This window comes from Danio rerio, chromosome 9, assembly GCF_049306965.1.
Source record: "Danio rerio strain Tuebingen ecotype United States chromosome 9, GRCz12tu, whole genome shotgun sequence".
NCBI classification, from domain to species: Eukaryota; Metazoa; Chordata; class Actinopteri; order Cypriniformes; family Danionidae; genus Danio; species Danio rerio.
In genome coordinates, this window is record NC_133184.1 from 39,803,935 (window position 1) to 39,826,382 (window position 22,448).

The 22,448-nt window shown below is 36.7% G+C and overlaps 1 protein-coding gene across 2 annotated transcripts in view; it reads left to right on the forward strand.

The window, feature by feature from the left end:
* The window catches only part of cacnb4a (calcium channel, voltage-dependent, beta 4a subunit), a 56,003-nt gene that overhangs the window by 17,086 nt on the left and 16,469 nt on the right, over window positions 1–22,448 (forward strand). For both annotated transcript variants that reach the window (NM_001113519.2, XM_005167837.6), the window contains 2 exon segments: window positions 20,199–20,315; window positions 20,438–20,560. In NM_001113519.2, coding sequence (NP_001106991.1) covers window positions 20,199–20,315; window positions 20,438–20,560 — 240 coding nt within the window.

Sequence of the window (22,448 nt, forward strand, 5' to 3'; positions counted from 1 at the left end):
GAAAAAATATACAGAGTAAATTGTCATAATAAAAACATGACAAAGCCATTTGACTATCCTGTTCATAAACAATGGTGTCAAGACTTTTCATCTTGAGGACACTGACACTTTCATTGACATGAATACATGCTTTTGAGGATTAAGCTATCCATTTTGAGCAAGTGACACGCTTATGTAGGTTATCAACTAGGTTTTGCAGTTTTTCCCAAATTGTTTTGAGAAATGCATTAACTGTTGTGCAAATGTAAATAGTGTTGTGAAAAAATCCACCGAAGTGACTGAGAAAACTGTAAGCCTTTTGCGACGCGGTGGCGCAGTAGGTAGTGCTGTCGCCTCACAGCAAGAAGGTTGCTGGTTCGAGCCTTGGCTGGGTCAGTTGGCATATCTGTGTGGAGTTTTGCATGTTCTCCCTGCGTCCGCTTGTGTTTCCTCCGGGTGTTCCGGTTTCCCCCACAGTCCAAAGACATGCGCTACAGGTGAATTGGGCAAGCTAAATAGTCCGTAGTGTATGTGTGTGAATGAGTGTGTATGGCTGTTTCCCAGTGATGGGTTGTGGCTGGAAGGGCATTCGCTTCATAAAACATATGCTGGATAAGTTGGCAGTTCATACCATTGTGGCGACCCCAGATTAATTCAGGGACTAAGAAGAAAAGAAAATGAATGAGTGAATTAAGCCTTTCAAGATAGCATAAAAGCGCAAGAAATTGTAACGTTTGAAGCTTTAGACTTCGAAAATTATTTATATTTAATTATTAATGTGATGAAGACTTTACAGTGATATATGTAATTCTGTATGAGGAAAATCATAAAAGCACTATTTATTTCATTTTAATCTTTACTCTTATGAATTTATCTATGCTTGTACTTTGGTTATCATGTATTATGCAGATTATTCCTAATAGTAATCAACCAAAAATTATGAATTCTTTCAAAAAAGACAAAAAAAAAAGCTATTTAAGACATCTATGGTAGGAAAAAAAAATTTGTAATATTATTTTTTTCCAAAATTGTGCAGCCCTAATAATGATATACTCCATATGGGAGCTTTGACTGTGTTTTTGTGTTTTAATAATGATTGTATCCTTAACAGAATAGTTTACACAAAATTTTTAATTCTGTCATCGTTTGTTTCTTCGGATGTCATTGCAAATCTATATGACATTTACTATATTTTTCCAAAACGTATGATGTTATTTGCTTAAATTCTTGTGTTTTGCTGTGAAGATGTACAAAAACCATGTACAGTCTGCCTTTTTATCATCAGACTCTTCTGAGCTAAAATTATATTTTAAAGATCCCAGGAGACAAACAATATGAATCTGTTGACTTTTCTTAAAATAACTTTTATGTTTAACAGTGAGTAATGATGACAACGTTTTAATTTTGGATGAACTTTAATTAAAAAAAGGCAAGGAAACTGATAGTTCAGAAGTGTAAGTTAATTTTGTATTTGTTTGACCTAAGATGTTCTTTCAGTTTAAAAATTATTTTATTTTATTGTTTCATAAAGGGGTGACGCAGTGGTGCAGTAGGTAGTGCTGTCACCTCACAACAAGACAGTTGCTGGGTCGCTGGTCCGCTGGTTCGAACCTCGGCTCAACTGGTATTTCTGTGTGGAGTTTGCATGTTCTCACTGCATTCGCGTGGATTTCATCTGGGTGCTCCAGTTTCCCCCACAATCCAAAGACATGCGGTACAGGTGTCCGTAGTGTATGAGTGTGTGTGTGTATGTGTGTGTGTGTGTGTCCCAGAAATGGGTTGCGGCTGAAAGGGCATTGGCTGCATAAAAATATGCTGTGGCGACAAGGGACTAAGCCAACAAGAAAATGAATGAATGTTTTATAAAGCTTAATAGTGTGGTTGCATGTATTAACAGCTCTGTTGCTTATTTTTTTATTTATTTTTTTTGCTATGTATGTCATTCATAATTGTACTTATGGAATCGTATATGTACTTATATAATTGTATATTCACCGTCTATCCATGCGCTTGTCCATCTATCTATCTATCTATCTATCTATCTATCTATCTATCTATCTATCTATCTATCTATCTATCTATCTATCTATCTATCTATCTATCTATCTATCTATCTATCTATCTATCTATCTATCTATCTATCTATCTATCTATCTATCTATCTATCTATCTATCTATCTATCTATCTATCTATCTATCTTTCTGTCTGTCTGTCTGTCTGTCTGTCTGTCTGTCTGTCTGTCTGTCTGTCTGTCTATCTATCTATCCATCCATCTATCCACCCATCCATCTATCCATCTATCTATCCATTCATCCAATTTACATTTAGTCATTTAGTCTTGTAACTCACAATTGAGTGGCATCCATCCATCCATCCATCCATTCATTCATTACATTTACATTGTCATTTTGCAGACCTTTTTATCCCAAGTGACTTACAATTGAGGGGAATCCATCCATCTATTCATTCATTCATTACATTTACATTTAGTCATTTTGCAGACCCTTTGTCCAAAGCAACTTATAATTGAGGGGTATTTATCCATCCATCGATCCATCCATTACATTTAGTCATTCAGCAGACTCTAATGTCCAAAGAGACTTATAATTCAGGAGTATTCATCCATCCACCCTTTCATCCATCCATCCATCCATCCATCCATCCATCCATTACATTTGCATTTAGTCATTTAGCAGACTCTTTTGTCCAAAGAGACTTACAATTCAGGCGCATTGATTCATCCATCCATTACATTTAGTCATTTAGCAGACTCTTTTGTCCAAAGCAACTTACAATTGAAGGAGGGGCATTTATCCATTCATCCATCCATTTATCCATTCATTCCATTCATCCACCCATCCATCCATCCATCCATCCATCCATCCATTTATTACATTTGGATTTAGTCATTTAGCAGACGCTTTTGTCCAAAGAGACATACAATTGAGGGGCACCCATCCATCCATCCACTGCACAACCAGTCTGTGTCTTCATTTACAAAGTATGTCATGTCTGCTCTGAAAAGTTGAGAGAGGCAATTTATTACCCTGCGTCTGCGTATATTTTCAGAAATTATATGGTGCAGAAATATCATGGAAATGATGTCGTAAGAATGAAATAATGACAAAGTAGCTCAGATCCTGTAGCCTCCGATGATCTTATTATAGCCTTGTGGTCTAATTGTGTCTGCCTTTCTTTTCTCCTCTTCCCTTACAGCTTATGAATATTAAAAGTAATGGAGGGTTCAAGCGGGTACTATTCCTTGTCTATAATTGTTTCGCGTATCCTGTTTTTTATATTCATGACAGTGATGGTGTTCCACTATGCTTAGCCTAATTGCGCGAACTAGATTTACTGTGTTATCTGTATTCGGAATTGATTTCTAATAAAACTACTGTGCAAGTTTTAATCTAGATATTCATACTGCATTTAAAGTGTTTTTCAGTATAGTTTTAAGCTGTTTCTTTGGAAAAAAAGATGGTATTGAGGTGTGGTACGATAGATTAGTGGTCAGCACTGTCGCCTCACAGCAAGAAGGTCACTGTTTTGAGTCCCGTTTGGCATTTCTATGTGGAGTTTGCATGTTCTCCCCGTGTTCGCGTGGGTTTTCTCCAGGTGCTCCGGTTTCCCCCACAGTCCAAAGACATGCACTAAAGGGGAATTGAATAAACTAAATTGGCCGTAGTGTATTACTGTGTGTGTGAATGTGAGAGTGTATGGGTGTTTTCAAGTACTGGGTTGTCGCTGGAAAGGCATTTGCTGCGTAACACATATGCCAGAATAGTTGGTGGTTTATTCCACTGTGGCAACCCCTGATAAATCAGGGACTAAGCAGAAGGAAAATGAATGAATGAATGAATGAATGAGGATGATATTGATTGCTTGTTCGATTTGGCTGAATCAGAATTGTTAAACAGATAGTTTTCTAACAAAAAAAGGACTTTTCCATCATCACTTTAAATCCATCATCACATTAAATGACTGACTGTATGGTTTTCTTTCATCTGCAGAATACAAATACAGTAGAATCTGTAGAATCTCACTGAACCCAACAGACTTTCATAAATACATTTCAGAAATAAAAAGGAAGATGGTAGAATCAATAACTCAAATTTATCAAGTTCAAAATCCTAAATCTGTTGTTAAGAACTTAAAAAACATTACAGCTTGGTTTAGTGCTGGTTCAGTTCAAGATCATTATCAATGACAAAAATAAACTGAATAAAATAAGCAGCTCTAGAGAACAGTGCCATTATTCAGTATCAATTATAAAACTGATTTGTGTCAGCTCAAACCGATTTAAAGCAGCTCAAAAGAAAATATTGTATATTGTACTTCTCTCCATTTTATCAAACATATTTCAGATTTACAAGAACAATTAAATAAGTTTGTACTTTTGTTCAAGTAAAATTGAAAAGGATGACTTTGGAGTAATATTTGTGGTTTACTGATTTTTAATGGCCGATGGCAATATTTAGAAATTAATCTGCCCAATTGGTCGATATGAGTGTGATATGATATTTGTAAAGTAAATCAAAACCATGAAAATCAAAATAATAACAATTTAAAGTTGTTTTTATTGGATATGGGTTGTTAATAATAAATATTAAAGTCTTGTTTTGCTTGTCTGTTGTTTTATTATAAATATAAAACAAGCCTGGGGGACATAAGCTAAGTTATTAGCATAAAAATAGCATTAGATATTAATTAATTAATCGATCGATCAATCGATCGATCAATCGATCGATCAATCAATCAATCAATCAATCAATCAATCAATCAATCAATCAATCAATCAATCAATCAATCAATCAATCAATCAATCAATCAATCAATCAATCAATCAATCAATCAATCCATCCATCCATCCATTCATTCATTCATTTTCTTTTTGGCTTTGTCCCTTTATTAATCAGTGGTCGCCACAGCGCAATGAACTACCAACGTATCCAGCTTAAGTTTTACGTAACGGATGCCTATCCAGCTGCAACCAATCAATGGGAAACACCCATACAGCCAATTTAGCTTACCCAATTCACCTATAGCGCATGTCTTTGGACTTTGGGAGAAACCGGAGCACCTAAAGGAAACCCACGCCAACAAACTCCACACAGAAATGCTAACTGACCCAGCCAAGGCTTGAACCAGCAACCTTCTTGCTGTGAGACAACAGCGCTACCCCAGCATTACATGCCCTCCCAGCCACAACCCCTCACTGAGAAACACCCATACACTCTTACATTCACACACATACACTACAGCCAATTTAGCTCATTTCATTTACCTATAGCACATGTCTTTAGAATGTGAGGGAAACTGGAGCACTCAGTGGAAACCCATGTGAACACAGAGAGAACATGCAAACTCCACACAGAAATGCCAACTGACCCAGCCGGGGCTCGAACCAGCGACCTTCTTGCTGTAAGGGGATCATGCTACCCACTGCACCACCGTGACGCATTAGATGTTAATATTAGGTTCCACTTTGAAAAGTACTTTCACAGTTTGTGAATGCTTCACAAACATCCCGCTTCAGTGTTAACTGTTGACTTGTTTCCAGTTTTGGGTTGCAACCCATCAGTTTGGAGACGCTGATTTAAAGATCAGTTTAGTCAGGTATGAGAAGCATGAGAAGTAATGCGACACAAAGCTTTCATCATCATCATCATCCTCTCTTTTTATGGTTAAGTATTTGCTTTCATCAGACGTGGCCCTAAATGGTCGGGATCTCATGCTGTGTTGTGGAGAGATTTATCTGTAATTACCCACTGTGCTCTCCAGCATTGGTCCTCATGCCTCATGATTCATCTGCATATCTGCTCACTGGAGGAAGCGTTTTTCACTGACCCATTTATCTACTTTCATTTTCAAAGAAATGCAGGGCAAGGACCTTCCAGCGTAGTGGGCTTTGAGGGCCCCAAATGCTCTCAGACCCACTGGCATCACAGAAAAATGTTAGCGGCGTACAATCTCTGGAGATAAGCAGTACGTGTGGCTTGACAAAACCCAAGCCCACACACTTGACGTGGTTAGATAATGGTGTACGTACTGCAGCAGAGTACACGAAAGCTGCATGTGCGTGTGTGTGTGTGTGTGTGTGTGTGTTTGTTTGTGTATATGTGTGTGTGTGTTTGTGTGTGTGTTTGTTTACTTATCTGCACTGTCCTTTGGGGACAATATTGTCGCCAGAGGTTTAAATTTTTCTTTAAAAATACATTACAAAGGATTCCTAAATATACTGTAAATAAAATGTCAAATAAATGTAAATGTGTTGTATAAAAACAAAGAAATATGTAACAAATTGTATATACATATATTAATTGAACTTTAATTTGCAATGTCTACTGGAATTTCTAATAATTGCAGATTTTCTATTGAAACCGACATGCAAAAATTGTGTGGAAAATGACTTGAGCCCTTTAAATGAGTGTACATGAGGAATTTTTTTCATGCAGAGCTTCAGATTTATTTATTTATTTATTTGTATTATTACTGGTTTTTGTTTATTGCTGATGCAAGTTGGCAGCGCGGTCTACTCTTGATCTTAAAGACTATGTTCATATTCATGATTTGTGTTCATATGGTTATGTTTATTTCTGTAGCATCGTGGTCTGGCGAGACACAACATTTCATTCCACTGTCCTCACATGTAGCGGAATGACAATACAGCTTGACTTGACTTGTTTCAGAACAACATTCAAATGTTCATATATTTCATTCTGGTGATAAATAAACATCAGCCAAGGCACAGAAATAACTTTCATGGCCATTCATGATAAACCAGGTGCTTGAGTATGAAATTTCAATGCATCTTTGGATATTTTCACATAAAGTGTTTTCGTCTCCTCAAACAGCCACTGAATGTAACTGAATAGTTTAATTCTGGTGTAGCAATATATGCTGGAATCTGTATTTTCTGAGTTATTGTTTGTATATTTGATAATACAGATCTTTTATATAGATTATTTAAAGAATTTGAACATTTTATGCTTGTTTTTTGTTTGGCTTAAGTTCTGAGTTGGCTGTCTCATATACCGTACAATTGAGGTCAGAATTATTAGCCCGACTTTGAATTTTTTGTTTCTTTTTTAAATATTTCCCAAATTATGTTTAACAGAGCAAGGAAATTTTCACTGTATGTCTGATAATATTTGTTGTTCCGGAGAAACTCTTATTTGTTTTATTTCGGCTATAGATAGAAAGCAGTTATTACATTTTTAAACACCATTTAAGGACAGAAGTATTAGCCCCTTTAAGCTATTTTTTTTTTTTTGATACTCTACAGAACAAACCATTGTTATTTAATAACTTGCCTAATTACCATAACCTGCCTAGTTAATCTAATTAACCTAGTTAAGCCTTTAAATGTCACTTTAAGCTGTATGGAAGTGTCTTGAAAAATATCTTGTCAAATATTATTTACTGTCATCATGGTAAAGATAAAATAAAACAGTTATTAGAGATGAGTTATTAAAACTATTATGTTTAGAAATGTGTTGGAAAAAATCTTCTCTCCGTTAAATAGAAGTTGGGGAAAAAATTAAATAGGGGGGCGAATAATTCAGGGGGGCTAATAATTCTGGCTTCAACTGTATATGTAGGTGTTTTTGTAAGGTTTTCATTCATTTCTTTTAATATGCAAACACTTAAAAAGTTTGTGATGATGTAGTCTGTATATCGTTTTTTTTTTATAAATGCTTAGTAAAGAAAAGCATCCATTGATGTTGCTCTGATAGCCTGAGTCTGCTAAATGCATTTAGAAATGAATAATGGTTAAGACGATCTGCTTAACCAAAAAAGGTTTTGGTGATTGGTTTTGGTCTGTTTAAAATGTGCCATTATTGAAACAGATCTATTGGGGTTTTTACATGCACATTAATCTCTAGGGTTTACAGATGATGATTTAAAACAAAAAGAAAATATAAAGTGAAAGAGCAGTTTAATGGGCAAGCCAATATGTCATTTTGAGGTCAGAGGAGAATGACCAGACTGGTTCAAGTTGATAGAAAGGCAACAAATAATCACTCATTAAGAAGATTATCTCTGAACACTCAGCATGTCAAATTTCCAAGCAAATGAAATAATGAATAATTACACACTGCGAAAAGTTTAGCTCATGATTTCTGTGGTATCGTTCAGGTGGTAGGGCAAAAATTTGGCATGTAACCATAGATCTATCCTGCCTTGCATCAGTGGTTCAGGCTGCTGCTGTGGTGTAATGCTGTGGACAATATTTAATTGACACACTTTCTTAGCACCCTAAATTATCAGATCTCAGTCCAAAAGGACACATTTGGGAATGTGCAAATGACAAATCTGCAGAAAGTGTATTTAAATAATTGATTTTAAAAACATATATTAAAACATAATAATTTATAACAAAAAAAAAAAAAACATTTCCTTTGCATTTTTTATCCTGTTTTTTTTAGCTTCTGTCAGCCAGATGGCATATTTGTGTTCATTGGATACCAAAGATATTTGTTTTCTATAGCTTAGATGTTTTTGGGTACTAGATTATGAGGTATTTTGGTTTGTTTATTTCTTGCTTCGGCGTCACTCTAATTCCTTTTCCCCCTAAATTATTTGTACTTTTAATTTAATTTAATTTTTTTCTTTATTTTAAGTCAAGTCAAAGTCAACTTTTTTTGTCAATTTAACCACATGTACAGGACATGCAGATAATAGAAGTTGCCTTTTTTCTTAGACCCTATAGGTGCATAACAGATAATATTAATACAAAAAGAAAAAAATTAAGCAAAACAATTACAATGAATAAAGTTACACCTAGTGGAAAAAGCTTTTAAATATGATAAAGGGACTGTCTTTATAATATAAAAAGAGGTAGTATGAGGTAACTAGCAGCACAATGTTTACATGTGTGTCAGAGTTAAAGGTGCATGGGAAGGGAGAGGGGAGTGGTGGCAGGGCCGGGAGAGAGTTCAGCTTCCTGACTGCCTGAATATTTGAATGATAAATAGACAGATTTTTTTTGTCAGTTAAATAAACAAATCTTTAATTTCTTCTCCTTTTATTCTGCCCCCTTAACCTTTTTGCACAATTCAACTTATAGATGTTACATTCTAACCCTATATGCCTTTTTAAATCGCTTGGAAATGTTTCAAATAACCATCCTCTGAAGTGGCAGCTTGTAAAACAGGAACTGTGGTATCATCTGCTGGGGGAATTTTCACATTGCGCACACTGCCATCTCTCTCCATCCAACCATCAGCATTGCTGAGTCGGCAGCGTAGAGTAACCAGCTGGCCAAGGGTGTAATGTGTTCCAAAGTGAAGTGATTTGACTTCATGGTCTGCTATAGCCAGCTCTGTCAGATCCTGCAGGCTTACTAAATTCAAGCGCAACCAACTAATACTTTCATTAAAATATTTCAGTGTTTCATAGGATTATTTTCATTTAGCTTTGTTTTTTCTTTCCAAGCATCCATCAGATCCCGGTAACCATAGCATTAGATAATACGGTACTTGTGATGGTCTTTGTGCTTCAGCTTAGTGTAAAGTCTCTGTTTTGTCTTGCAGTGTTAAAGTGAGTAGTTTGATGGTCCATTGGTCCTAATGTGTGCCGGAGAATGAGACGATGGAATGAGGTGTGGTGAGGATGAATCATAGGGGTTTTGATGTCATTAAGAGCAGATGCGGTGTCTGTCACTTGACTCGCTCCAGTGCACATCGCCTTATGTAACACTGGTCACATGGGTTTCCTGGCCATGGAGGTCCATAATCTGGTGTCATGGCCAATAGTGAGAACATTGTGCTGGACAAATATGTATCAGGCAGTAATATTACCTTTTTTTATCTTGGCTTGTTTAGACACCACATGTGCATGCATATTCTCACACAGTAAATAGCACAGCAAATAGCACAACGAAACTGTGTTGGGAGAGGCCTAAAATTATAAATACATGTTGCTTCATATTTAACATGCTGATTGTTTGGTTCCTTATTGTTTGAATATCTGAGAGTTACATTTGCTCTTCGCTGGTTGGCCAGTGGTAAGGATATTTACTTGCCCTGCCAAAATGTTCTTTGTTACCAACAAAAAAAGTAAAATAACTTAGCTACATATTTTAATTAATTTGTGAAATGTGCAGTAGGTAGTGCTGTTGCCTCACAGCAAGAAGGTCGCTGGTTCGAACCTCGGCTCTGTAGGCGTTTCTGTGTGGAGTTTGCATATTCTCCCTGCGTTCGTGTGGGTTTCCTCCGGATGCTCCGGTTTCCCCACAGTCCAAAGTCATGCGGTACAGGTGAATTGGGTAGGCTAAATTGTCCCTAAAGCATGTGTGTGAATGTGTGTGTATGTGGGTTGCAGCTGAAAGGGCATCCGCTGCATAAAAACATGATGGATAAGTTGGCGGTTCATTCTGCTGTGGCAACCCCGGATTAATAAAGGGACTAAGCCGACAGGAAAATTAATGAATGAAAATAGGTAGCTTTTGTCTTATGACACATGCATGATTATCCTCTTATTACACTGTGTGAATTATACATTGGCGATGGGGAGGGTGGGGTGTAAATTTTTCAGTAATGTTAGTTTGTGTAATACATGCTTCAGTGAATCAAATGTATGTATTTATTTAAATTACATCTATGTTATTAATAAAATGTATTTAAGTTTTTAGTGTTTTGTGGGATAGGCTATATAGTGTATTCTGACCGGGGTGCGTTTCCGAAAACCATTGTTAGCCAAGTAAGGTCGCAAGTTCTGTCGTTACAAACATAGTTTGTTGATTTGGCTTTTCCCAAATCCATCGTTCCAACGAACATTCGCAAACTTGTATGCTTGCAACTAAACCTCTGAAGCTGTACTTAGAAACATAGTTCATGGCTGTGTTCTTTTCCTAGTTATTCCCCCTATGCCCTATTTATTTAGAACGTTCCAATATTTAAAACAGGAATTTGGTTTCAAAATATTTTTACTGTTCAGTTTTAGCGAATTTCATGTCTAAAATCGTGCTCCCTTAGTGCACTTTAAAAACATTGATGTAATTTTGAACACAGCCTCATGGAGAAAGCTATAGGTGACCTATTATTTAAAAGCAGAATTTACATTATGTCTCCAAAACTTGTGAAAACTAAAAACATAACATAGGTTAATGCTTTTAATTTATAGTAGGTTATTTTTTAAGTATCTGTACTGTAAATGGCATGGGCCTGCCTGTTGGTGAGCACATTTCTGCAGTGGTTTGCATGTGTCAAATAAAAGTAGACTTAAAAAAAAAAAAAAAAAAAAAAAATTTATATATATATATATATATATATATATATATATATATATATATATATATATATATATATATATATATATATCCTACTTAATAATAATAATAATAATAATAAATATTATTATTAAAGTAGATTTTTTTATTTTCTAATAAATAATAAATGTAAAATTTAATTTCTTAATAAATAGCCTTATTATAATTATCTTTATTTATATAATTTATATATGAGATTAGAATATGTGTTAGCTTTTGTAAGCGTTTCTGTTTTAGAATAGAATATGTAATGATCTCGATAATATTTGTAAAGGAAACATTGGTCCTATATGAGCCGTTTACATATATTTCAATTAATATGGACAACAAGTGCATGTTTTTACCAAAACTACATATTTGCAGGAATTAATTTATCTGTGATGTGTGACAATTACTGTAATAATGGTACTAAATGATGCTTTGTGTGTGCACTTCTCATGTTCTGGTTTCCATTTGCGGAATGAGAAAATAGATTACTGCCCCCTGCAGGTGCTAAAAGACATGCTCTCTCATGCTGGCGCAGAACGCATGCTCTCATTTCAATCTGCTGTCCTTCGTTTGATGTGTTCACAGGCAGCTTTTTGATTCAGACGAGACCAGACGTGGCTGACGTGAGCCGAAAACACAGTTGTTTATTGTCAGTTCTAGTTCTTTGGTGTTGAATAAGTGTGTCCTAAGCTTAACACTGTGCTTGTCCACAGTTCACAGTACTTCCTTCATCCTTAGTTGCTTAGTTACTTACAGTAACACAAAAGAATGACACATCTTGTGCACATTTCTTCTGCTTCCTAGCAGCAGAGATACAAGTAACCATGAACCAGAAGTGATGACATCATACAGTTAGATTAAATGCATTTCTCGGTTTACCTTTGACAGGGTGCCAGGAATACAATCAGTTTCTCTCTAATAAGGCATTTATGCTGAAAACATACTGCACACAAATACAATGGACATTATATACATGTGCGAAGAGATTAAGTGCATCTCACTACACAGTGCAAAGTAACAAATAACTGTAAATGATAAATAGTAGCGTAAAATTGGCGATGAGAGTGGAGTTGGGTGAGGTGAAGTTAATAGTTCTGAGGTATAATGAGGAACGAATGAGAAATTTTATAGGAATGTGTGCACTCATATGTGGACATCTGTGTTTCACCAAACTGCCATACAGTCTTTCTTCTTCCTTCAGCCTTTCATCTTTGTTTGGACTCTTTGTTTAAGGCTTTTTGAATTTCGGCCAATATAACAGATGAGAGTTGTCTTAATTCTTAAGCACCATTGCTCATTTTTAGCATGGACTTGTTAAAGATCCAAGTTCTTAATTATGTTGTGCTTAAAGAGATAGTTCACCCAGAAATTGAATTTTTAATTCAATTCAATTCATCTTTATTTCCATAGCACTTTTTCAATGTAGATTTTGTCAAAGTAGTTTAAGTTCTAGTAGATTGAAACTGTATCAGGCCAGTTTTCAAAGTTGAAGTTTAGTTTAGTTCAGTTCAGAGTGGTTTAATTTTCATTGCTGAAAGTCCAAACAAACACTGAAGAGCAAATCCACCAATGCACAGCTCCATGAGTCACAAACCATGCAAGCCAGTGGCGAAGAACAAAACTTCAGCAATTAACAAAAGTGAAGAGAAAAAAATCCTTGAGAGAAAGCCGTGTCAGTTTGGGCACAACCCTTTGTCCTCTGGCCAAACTTCTTGTGCTGAGCTGCATAGACGCAAGAGACTGGAGAAAAATTTCTGCCATCTTCGACTCACCTTCCACTTGATGATACCTTAAGGCCTTTTCAATTCAATTCATGTTTATTTATATAGCACTTTTCACAACATAGATTGTGTCAAAGCAGCTTAACAGAGTTCTAATGAAGTCTAGATTTCAGAGTTGAAGTTTAGTTTAGTTCAGCGTGGTTTAAATTTCACTGCTGAATGTTTAAACACTGAAGAACAAATCCACCAAATAACGGGTTGGCTCCACAAGTCCCGATCCAAGCAAGCCAGTGGTGACAGTGGCAAGGAAAAAAAATTCACTAGTTGATGAAGTGAAGGGAAAAAACCTTGAGAGAAACTAGGCTTTGTTGGGCAAGACCATTATTCTTCTGGCCAAACGTCCTGTGTGGAGCTGCAATCTAGGCGCCGGAGAAGCTGGACGTCCATTGTGGAGAAGCTGCATGTGTGAGTAGGGCACCAGTGGGAGGTCAGGCTGGCCCACAGGATCAATGCAGGGACTCGTTTGTCACGGTGGTCTTTCATTATTCAGGCTCATGCACTCCATTCCTCCATGAAGACCACAGCATCAGCTCAGGATATGGCCTGGTCCAGGACTGTGGATACCTTATGATCATCTCTTCACAGGTCTTTTGTGAATATGCTGTGAATTAAATGTGATAATAAGACTGTAAATTAGTGTAAATTTAGTGTCTTGCACACACTGATAATTATGTTTCATAAGACCTTAATGAAAAGTGGCGCAGTAGGTAGTGCTGTCGCCTCACAGCAAGAGGGTCACTGGTTCGAGCCTTGGCTGGGTCAGTTGGTGTTTCTGTGTGGAGTTTGCATGTTCTCTCTGCATTTGCGTGGGTTTCCTCCGGGTGCTCTGGTTTCCTCCACAGTCCAAAGACATGTGCAGGATAAGTTGGCGGTTCACTCCGCTGTGGCGACCCCCAATTAATAAAGGGACTAAGCCGAAAAGAAAATGAATGAATGAATGAAAGACCTTAATGATTTTTTTTTTCTTTGACTCTAAAAATGCCATTAGCTGTAAACTTGCATTACACCAGCATGGACCACGTCACACTTTGAGACAGACTTTATTGTAGGGATAAAAGGTATGGTAAAAGAACTGTGGGATGAAGGGGAAGGGAAGAAAGAGGATAAACAATTAATAGGTAGCTAGGTTGATTTGGCATCATATGATGAGGCCCAGAGACTCGGAGTGAGGGTACTGTCCCTGTAATATTTTGGTAGAGTGATTGGACCCCCCGATTCAACCTAGAAGGCAAGAGAAGGTTAAAGGATTTGTTAATAGGAAGCAAGGGAATGGAGCGAGAGAGGGTGGGTACGAGAGAACGAGAAGAACAGTGCTAGAGGGCTGGACTACCTTAAATAGGTTTTTAGGGAGTAGGTGATTGGTTATGAAGACAAAGTGAGGTAGTTCAGCCAAGTTAACTCCATTTAAAGGATCAAATCCAGATTTGTAAGAATGGTTTTCTGTTCAAGTTTGATATTATTATTGTTGAAATATAATTATGACAATCAGTTTGTCTCTCTCCATGTCAAAGAAACTAAATCCTCTGCTTTTCATCTCCTGATCATCATTTTCCCTTTTTTATTGAGGCTGTTGTCTCTATTGAATATTGTTTCCCGTTCTGTCACAGTTGGTCTTGAGTACAGATGTCTGTTAGCCAGCAATCATTTTTTGTTTAAAAGACATCTTGGTTAAAAACAAGGCTCTATTTGGGCCGTCCGTAAAAATCTAATAGACATCTAACAATCATCCAAAACTAGACTAGTCATCAAATAGACAGAAATAAATTGGTGAATTTGATTTAGCTTTTGTACTATTGTAATATATTAATTTTTTTTTATAAAAAAACAAAAAACATATTTAGCCTTGTTTTAGCTAAGATGTCTATGTTTGTCTATGTTTGTCTATTAAGCATGTAATTGCTTGGTGGGTCCTATTGAAACACTCATTTTTTTCTGTTAGTCTATTTTTGTTCTGTCAGTTCATCCCTCTATTAGTTTGGGAGAAGCACAGTCTCTTTTATAGTAGGTGATCTCTGCAAAAGTGAGAGGCAGTGTATATTTTACAGCTCTAGTGATGGTAACAACATCCGACTGCTTCAGCCAAAAGGAGTCAGCAGCACAGAAAACACAGACATGGGCATCACCTGTCAAACCACATCAGGGGATACACTGATGTTACCTTTTTTGGCAGTTGTGACCTTTATGTAATGTTTTGTAATGTAATATTGTACATTAAGTAATACAATCGTCATTATTATTTTCCTTTTTAAAGACTTATTTCTGAATGATAACCTATTCCCAACTGAAATGTAACATTGAGAAGAGGCAGGGATTTAATTTTTTGTGCTTTATATGTTTTTATATCTTGCTTGTGGCAAACTGACATCATTTGAGAAGGACTGCCATTCCAGAGCCACTGCAAATGCTTAGACTTTGATTAAAGTATACCCAAACAGTGCATTAAACAGGGGATTTACTTGTATGTATTAATTGCTTATCTTAAGACTAAAATTGTACACTAACAAAGTAAACATAAATTTGGTTTCATGTGGACTTTAAAGAATATTAGTAAATTAATTTGTAAATATTATGATTGGAACATAAAAGATAAATAAACTTATTATGTATTGTACACAATGGATATAACGGACCCTTTTCATGTTTCTGGATTTCTTAGTGACGGAAGTCTTCATAGTTGGGTTAACTTGGAGCTCAGTGAATGCGAAAGTATATTATTTTACCATCCTGTTTGGTGAAATAATAAAATAAAAATGCCATGTTGGTGTTATCAAGACTATCAGAAAAAGGAAAAAAATAGTGTGAGACTGATAATGGCAGCCAGAAGAAAGGACACTGTCAAATTCATAGACTCTGCATTAGAAACACCTCGCACAAGCAGTAATTAATTTTTTTTGTAATTTGATGCAAAGATATTATAATAATTACATACATAAATGCATGTACAAGTGCAAAAAATCTAAATATTTATAACTTTTAGGGATTTTAGATGCCGTTGACCGTTAAACATAACATCATAACAGTTATGTGAATCATAACAGTCTTGTGAAAGGGTCAATACACAATGACATTTTAATGTGTTTAATAACTTGTAAAAGGTTTTATGACTCCGATTTCTAACTCAGGTGTTGTTCATTTTTATTTTAGAGTATTTTAAAGGTCACTTAGGTAGTTTGAAAGCTCAGCAGTGGCGAAGCAGCCTGTCTCTACAACATCACATGGTGATCTGGGACAGTACGTCTGGACTGGGCAACTGGAGTGGTTGTTCTCATTTTTAAAAAGGGGGACCAGTGGGTGTGTTCCAATCAAACTTCTCAGCTTCCCTGTAAAAGTCTATGCCAGGGTACTAGAGAGGAGGATCTGGCTGATGGTTGAACCTCGGATCCGGTTCGTGGAACACTGGACCAGCTCTATAACCTCACTAGGGTCCTAGAGGATTCATGGGAGTATGCCCAACCAGTCTGCATGTGTTTTGTGTTCTTGGAAAAGGCATTTGACAGTGTCTCTCATGGCATTCTGTGGGGGGTGCTATGGGAGTATGGGGTCGGAAGAGCTCTGTTAAGAGCCTGTATGAAGTTTGGTTTGCAATGTCTGCAGTGATCAGACTTGTTCCCAGTGAATGTTTGACTCTGGCATGTTGTATGTTCGGTTCTATCTTATAGATAGAATTTCTAGGCGCAGCCTAGGGCTGGAGGGGGTCTGCTTCAGGGATCACAGGATTTTCATCTCTGCTGTTTTATGTTGCTCTAACGAAAAAAGGTGGTTTGTCATCTCCAGGTTGGACGAGAGTTCTCACCCAAGGTAGAGCTCTGTCACCCGGGAGGAACTCGGAGTAGAGCTGCTACTCCACATCAAGAGAAGCCAGTTCAGGTGCCTTGGGCATCTGTTTTGGATGCCACCTGGACGCCTACCTTTGGGAGGTGTTCCAGGCTTGTCCCCCTGGGAGAATGCCCCGGGGAAGAACTATGTCTCTTGGCTTGCCCAGAAACACCTCAGGATTCCCCCGGAGGAGCTGAAGAAAGTGTCTGGGGAAAGGGAAGTCTGGGGTTCTTTCCTGAGACTGCTACCCTCATGACTTCGCCCCGGATAAACGGTAGACAATGAAATTAGATGTTAGTGAATTAATTTAATGAGGAATGATGTTATTCAATAGTTGACTCAAAAATGTTGGATTGTTTTACCTCAGTGTCTTTTTTTGTCCATATTTGACCCAATGTTGGGTTAAAGCAATGCAGAACTTTGTCAGATTCTGATCAGTTTTACCATTTTTAGTGCGTTTGAAATAATTACAGGTGAAAGAAGCAGCAGTGTCAGAGGCTGACCAACTGAACTGCCGAGATACAAAGAATTAGTGGATGTTTTCTTATGGGACACAACTGCACAGTAGATGAAACTTCAAGGCATCTGTTGGCTTTGAGCAGTCTTTTGATTAGGAGATCAAAGCACATGTGCTCTTGCAATCAATGCATCTCTCGCTCTCAATAAAGTGTCATTCTGTTTTTAGACAGACTCCTCCATAACTCATCTTACTTGATGGGATTATTATCTGATATATATGCTACTTCTAAAAAGATCTGCGCTTTGGGTAGTTCTCCACCATTTGAGTAAAATAAATGACTAAATATATACCTTTAACTTTGGTGAAGTAATTCTCTATAAAGGCTTTTAAAATAAACACAAGTGTAAGAAAGCCAGTATATTTGCATATTTTTGTTAATATGAGGACAGTTTGTGACATTTTTGATACTATTAAGATTTTTTATTAAGATATTTGCTCATATAAAGCAGATTATATATTCTCTATAAGCTCTGTGAAGAAACTAAGGCATCATATTTCTAATTATGACATGTCAACTTTAATATTTTGGGTTTGATCCATTTCTTTTTATATTTCCATCAACACTTGACATGTTCAGTCGACTGCATTTCTCAGCTATAAAAGCACTGTAAAGTAAGCATTAAAACAGTTTGCTGTACTCTAACAGGACTGCCTTTCATAACTATCACATCTGCCTTGTCGCCTCTCTGTGATAATGTATGAACAGTCCGAAAGGATTTTAACTCTGAATTCATCATTTCAGGGTCCTCACGATTCAAGCTGTGCTTTTTCACTGCCTTTTTTATTTGCTTTTTGAATTCCATCATTTAATAGCTTTGTAAGGAGTCAATAAGATTTAAAAAAAATGTTTTGATAGTTTCTTATGCTTTCCAAGGTTGCATTTATTATATTGTAAATAGAGTAAAAACAATATACTCTATGATACAGGAGTGAAGGCAAAATTATTAGTCTGTTATTAAAAGAAGTATTAATTATCATTTTTAAAATGATGTTTAAAAGAGGCAGGATGTTTTCATAGTATCTTCTTTAATATGGTTATTAATAATAACGTAATATGTTTCTTCTGGAGAAAGTCGTATTTCTTTTATTGTGGCAAAAACCTTTTATTAATGTTATGGCCAATATTATTAGTCCCCTCAAAAAAAATTCTGATTGGCTACAGAACCAAGCCCTTTTCTCCAATGTCTTGCTTAATTAACTTACCTTGCATAGTTAGCCTAATTAACCCAGTTAAGCCTTTAAAATACACTTTAAGATATCTTACTAAATGTCTAATAAAATATAAAAGTTGACCAAAATTCATTGTATAACCAGCATCTAAAGAAAAAAGTCATTCTGATTTTTAATAACTTCTTCAAGTTAGGTTGATGTTTGGTTAACTTCAGGTTTTGCTAGAAAGTGACCAATGCCGAGCCAACATCTTAAGCCAACATCATATTGGCATCAAATACTGACATTTATTCGTTAGGTATGACAACCAAAATTCAACATCTAATAGACGTCATAGTGGGTAATGTCCACACAACGTCAAGTTGTAACATCATCAAACGTTGATATTTGGTTAATTTTAGGTTGGTTGTTGGACATTGACGCAGCCTGATGTTGAGTTCTGACCTTAACCTGATTTTCATTTCCAAACAAAATAAAACGTCGCCATGACGTTAGGGTACAACATCAATCTGATGTCATGTTGACGTCTTGTGCCTGCTGGACGTTTAAGGCCTTTTCAGTCATCATACAGTAAACATCCGTCATCTTCTCATCAGTGACATGCATCTAAACAGTCTCTGGGACAATGCATGCCAAGATTTTGGACATCTTCTTGGACAATTTTAATGCTTCCAAACAGTTTGCTGCAATTATAAATCGCTCATGTTTTGAGGTTGTTCATCATGATGTGATTTACCTTCTATGTGCGATTTGATTAGACAGGAATCTAAATCGGAGGTCTCATTTTTGTAACCCTCAAAAACAAGAAGTAGTGACTAATAAAGTAGTGACTGCAGGTTGAAGGAAAGTAGTGGAGTAAAACCGAAACAGCACTAAAAATGTACTCAAGGGAAGGAAAAAAACACATTTTAAAAACTGCTCAGTGAATTACAATTCTTGAGAAAAACTACTCAATTACTGTAGTTGGAGTATTTGTAATTTGTTACTTTACATCACTGCGAAACAAACTAGAAATCAAAAAATGTAAAAAAAAAAAAAAGTGTTTTTTTGTGGAAATATTGTGGAAATATTTTTGAAAGAATTTAAATGTCTGGTAATCTTGTAATATGATTACTATAATGCAGAAAACACAAACAGAATAGTGTAATTCAGGACTGTTTTTTATTATGTGCTTGAAGAAATACAGCAGTGATGCATAATTAAATACAGTATGCTTTTTTCTTCCAATCATTTAAACTCCATAGCCTATAAAGCCATTCATGCTTACCACATTCTCTTCGATAATAACGTGTCACTTCACTATTACCGCTGCTACTATTTTAAGACTTTCTGCGCTATTAGGGTTTACATAATACAATTTTTTTTCTAGCCCTTTAACGTGTGAGATTAGCAAACCTATCAGCCTCTGCTTGATACGATGCAATGTAGAGTTATTTAAAACGAATCATTTTAACACTGACATAACCCATTTAGAAAATTACCCTGCAAAAGTGTGTCAGTATTGAAAAGCAAGAGGAAAGTAGAGCCTATTCCTCCCACGCGTCCTTTGTTTGCTGCAGCACACACTCACTCTAAATCATGTTTTAGGATTCATGGGATTGTTTTTATACTTTTTAAAGGTTGACTCTCCGGGAATGGCAATAAATTGAGGTATTCATTACGTGTGTGCAGGGCTCCGCCGATTCCTACACTAGCAGACCATCTGACTCGGATGTCTCTTTGGATGAGGAGCAAGGCGGCCGGCAGGAGAAAGAACAGCAGGCCACCGTTCAACTGGAGAGGGCAAAGGTCTGACTGTTTAAACCAGAGCCATTACACATGCATTATCTGCTTGCTCAAAGTCCATATTTGGGGTAATTGAAACCACACTTTAATTCTGTTTTTGGATATGTGCTTTAAATCGGTTTCAGGCCAAAGCGGTGGCCTTTGCTGTGAGGACAAACGTCAGCTACTGCGGTGCCCTGGATGAAGATGTTCCTGTCGCTGGCACAGCCATTTCTTTTGATGCTAAAGATTTTCTTCACATCAAGGAGGTATTTAAAGTGATAGTTAAAAAAATTATTATTTACTCACTTTCAAGTGGTTCCAAACCTTTATGAGTATCTTTATTCTTATAAAGAAGATATTTAGAAGAATGTTAGAAACCTGTAACCAATTGACTTCCATTGTAGGAAAAACAAATACTATGGAAGTCAATGGTTTTAGATTTCTTCAAAATATCTTCCTTGTGTTCAGCAGAAGGAAGAAAGTCAAACAGGTTTGAAACAACTTAAAGATGAGTAATTAATGAGTGGATTTTCCGTTTCGGGTGAACTATCCCTTTAATAATAAGCTGTCTCCACTTATAGAAAATATATATCCTCGATTCTGAAACAGTTTTGTATATTAATGTAATGAAGATTCTGTGATTTGTTCATTGCCTTTAACTTTATTTAATTAACAAAAGTACAAGAGATAATTTCCTGTTTTTCTAGTTATAAATTCTAAACATATTTTGTACATATAAACAACACATAAGAGGCAGCACGGTGGCTCAGTGGTTAGCACTCTCGCCCCGGCGGATGATCTAACAGGGTTGTGCTTATTCTGTTAATGAGTTATGGGTGTGTTTTGAGCATAAACCAATCAGAGTTTCTGATCTTCCATTCCCTTTAAGAGTTAGTTGAGTCACACCATGACGTCTTTGCTATAAACATGGCGTACTATGTAAGTGGAAAAAGTGAATGGAAAAGCTGAATGCTTGACTAGCGAGAAAACTGTTAAACAAACCTTCTGCGCAAGGATAAAGAATGAGCCTCCTCCATTCGGCCTCTTTACTTCTAACTCTTTACTTTACTTTACTTTTGAAGATATGTCTCAAAACTATTTCTAAATTCAGTTCTAATTTCCAGCAAGCAAATAAATTAACCATAATAGCAAAGTGTGGTCAAAAAACTGAGTTATATCACACGTCCTATTCTTATGCCCCATATGGTCATGCATATGTCTCCAAAACCCAAGAGGTGGACAAATATAAACTTACTTTTATTAAAACAAATATAAATATGCAAATAATAAATAATACTGCTAATAATAACACCATTATAAAAAAAATACAAATTGTCATGAATAAACTGAAAAAAGCCCCCCAGACATTAAGATGGCATGAAGCTAGTGTTTTCATGTTCAAACAGGTTGTGTGCTGGGTGCGATTCATCCAGAGTGATTTTGCGAGCCCTATTACTCACTCTGGAAGAGTACAGTTCTTGAAGTGTAGGAAGGGTAGTGCCAGTGATTCGTTCAGCAGTCCGAACTGTTCGCTGTAGTCTTCAGAGGTCGGTTTTGGCAGCTGAGCCAAACCAGACGGTGATTGAAGTACAGAGGATGAATTGGATGCGGTAGAGTAGAACTGTACGAGCAGCTCCTGTGGCAGGGTTAACTTCCTCAGCTGACGAAGGAAGTACAGTCTCTGCTGGGCTTTCTTCCCAATAGAGTCTATGTGAATCTCCCACATCAGATCCTGAGAGATGGTTGTGCCTAGGAACCTGAATGCCTCTACTGCAGCCACAGAGCTGTTCATGATGGTGAGTGGGGGTAGTGCAGGGGGGTTTCTCTCTAAAGTCCACTATCATCTCCACTGTTTTAAGCGTGTTCATCTCCAGGTTGTTGTATCTGCACCATAAAGCCAGCCGCTCCACCTTCTGTCTGTATGCAGACTCGTCACTGTTCCGGATGAGGCCGATAACAGTAGTGTCTTCTGCAAACTTCAGGAGCTTGATGGAGGGGTCTTTTGCAGTGCAGTCGTTGGTGTACAGGGAGAAGAGCAGTGGGGAGAGAATGCATCCCTGGGGGGCACCAGTGCTGATGGTGCGGCTGTCAGATGTGATTTTTTTCCATTCTGACTAGCTGTTGTCTATCTGTCAGAAAGCTGGTGATCCATTG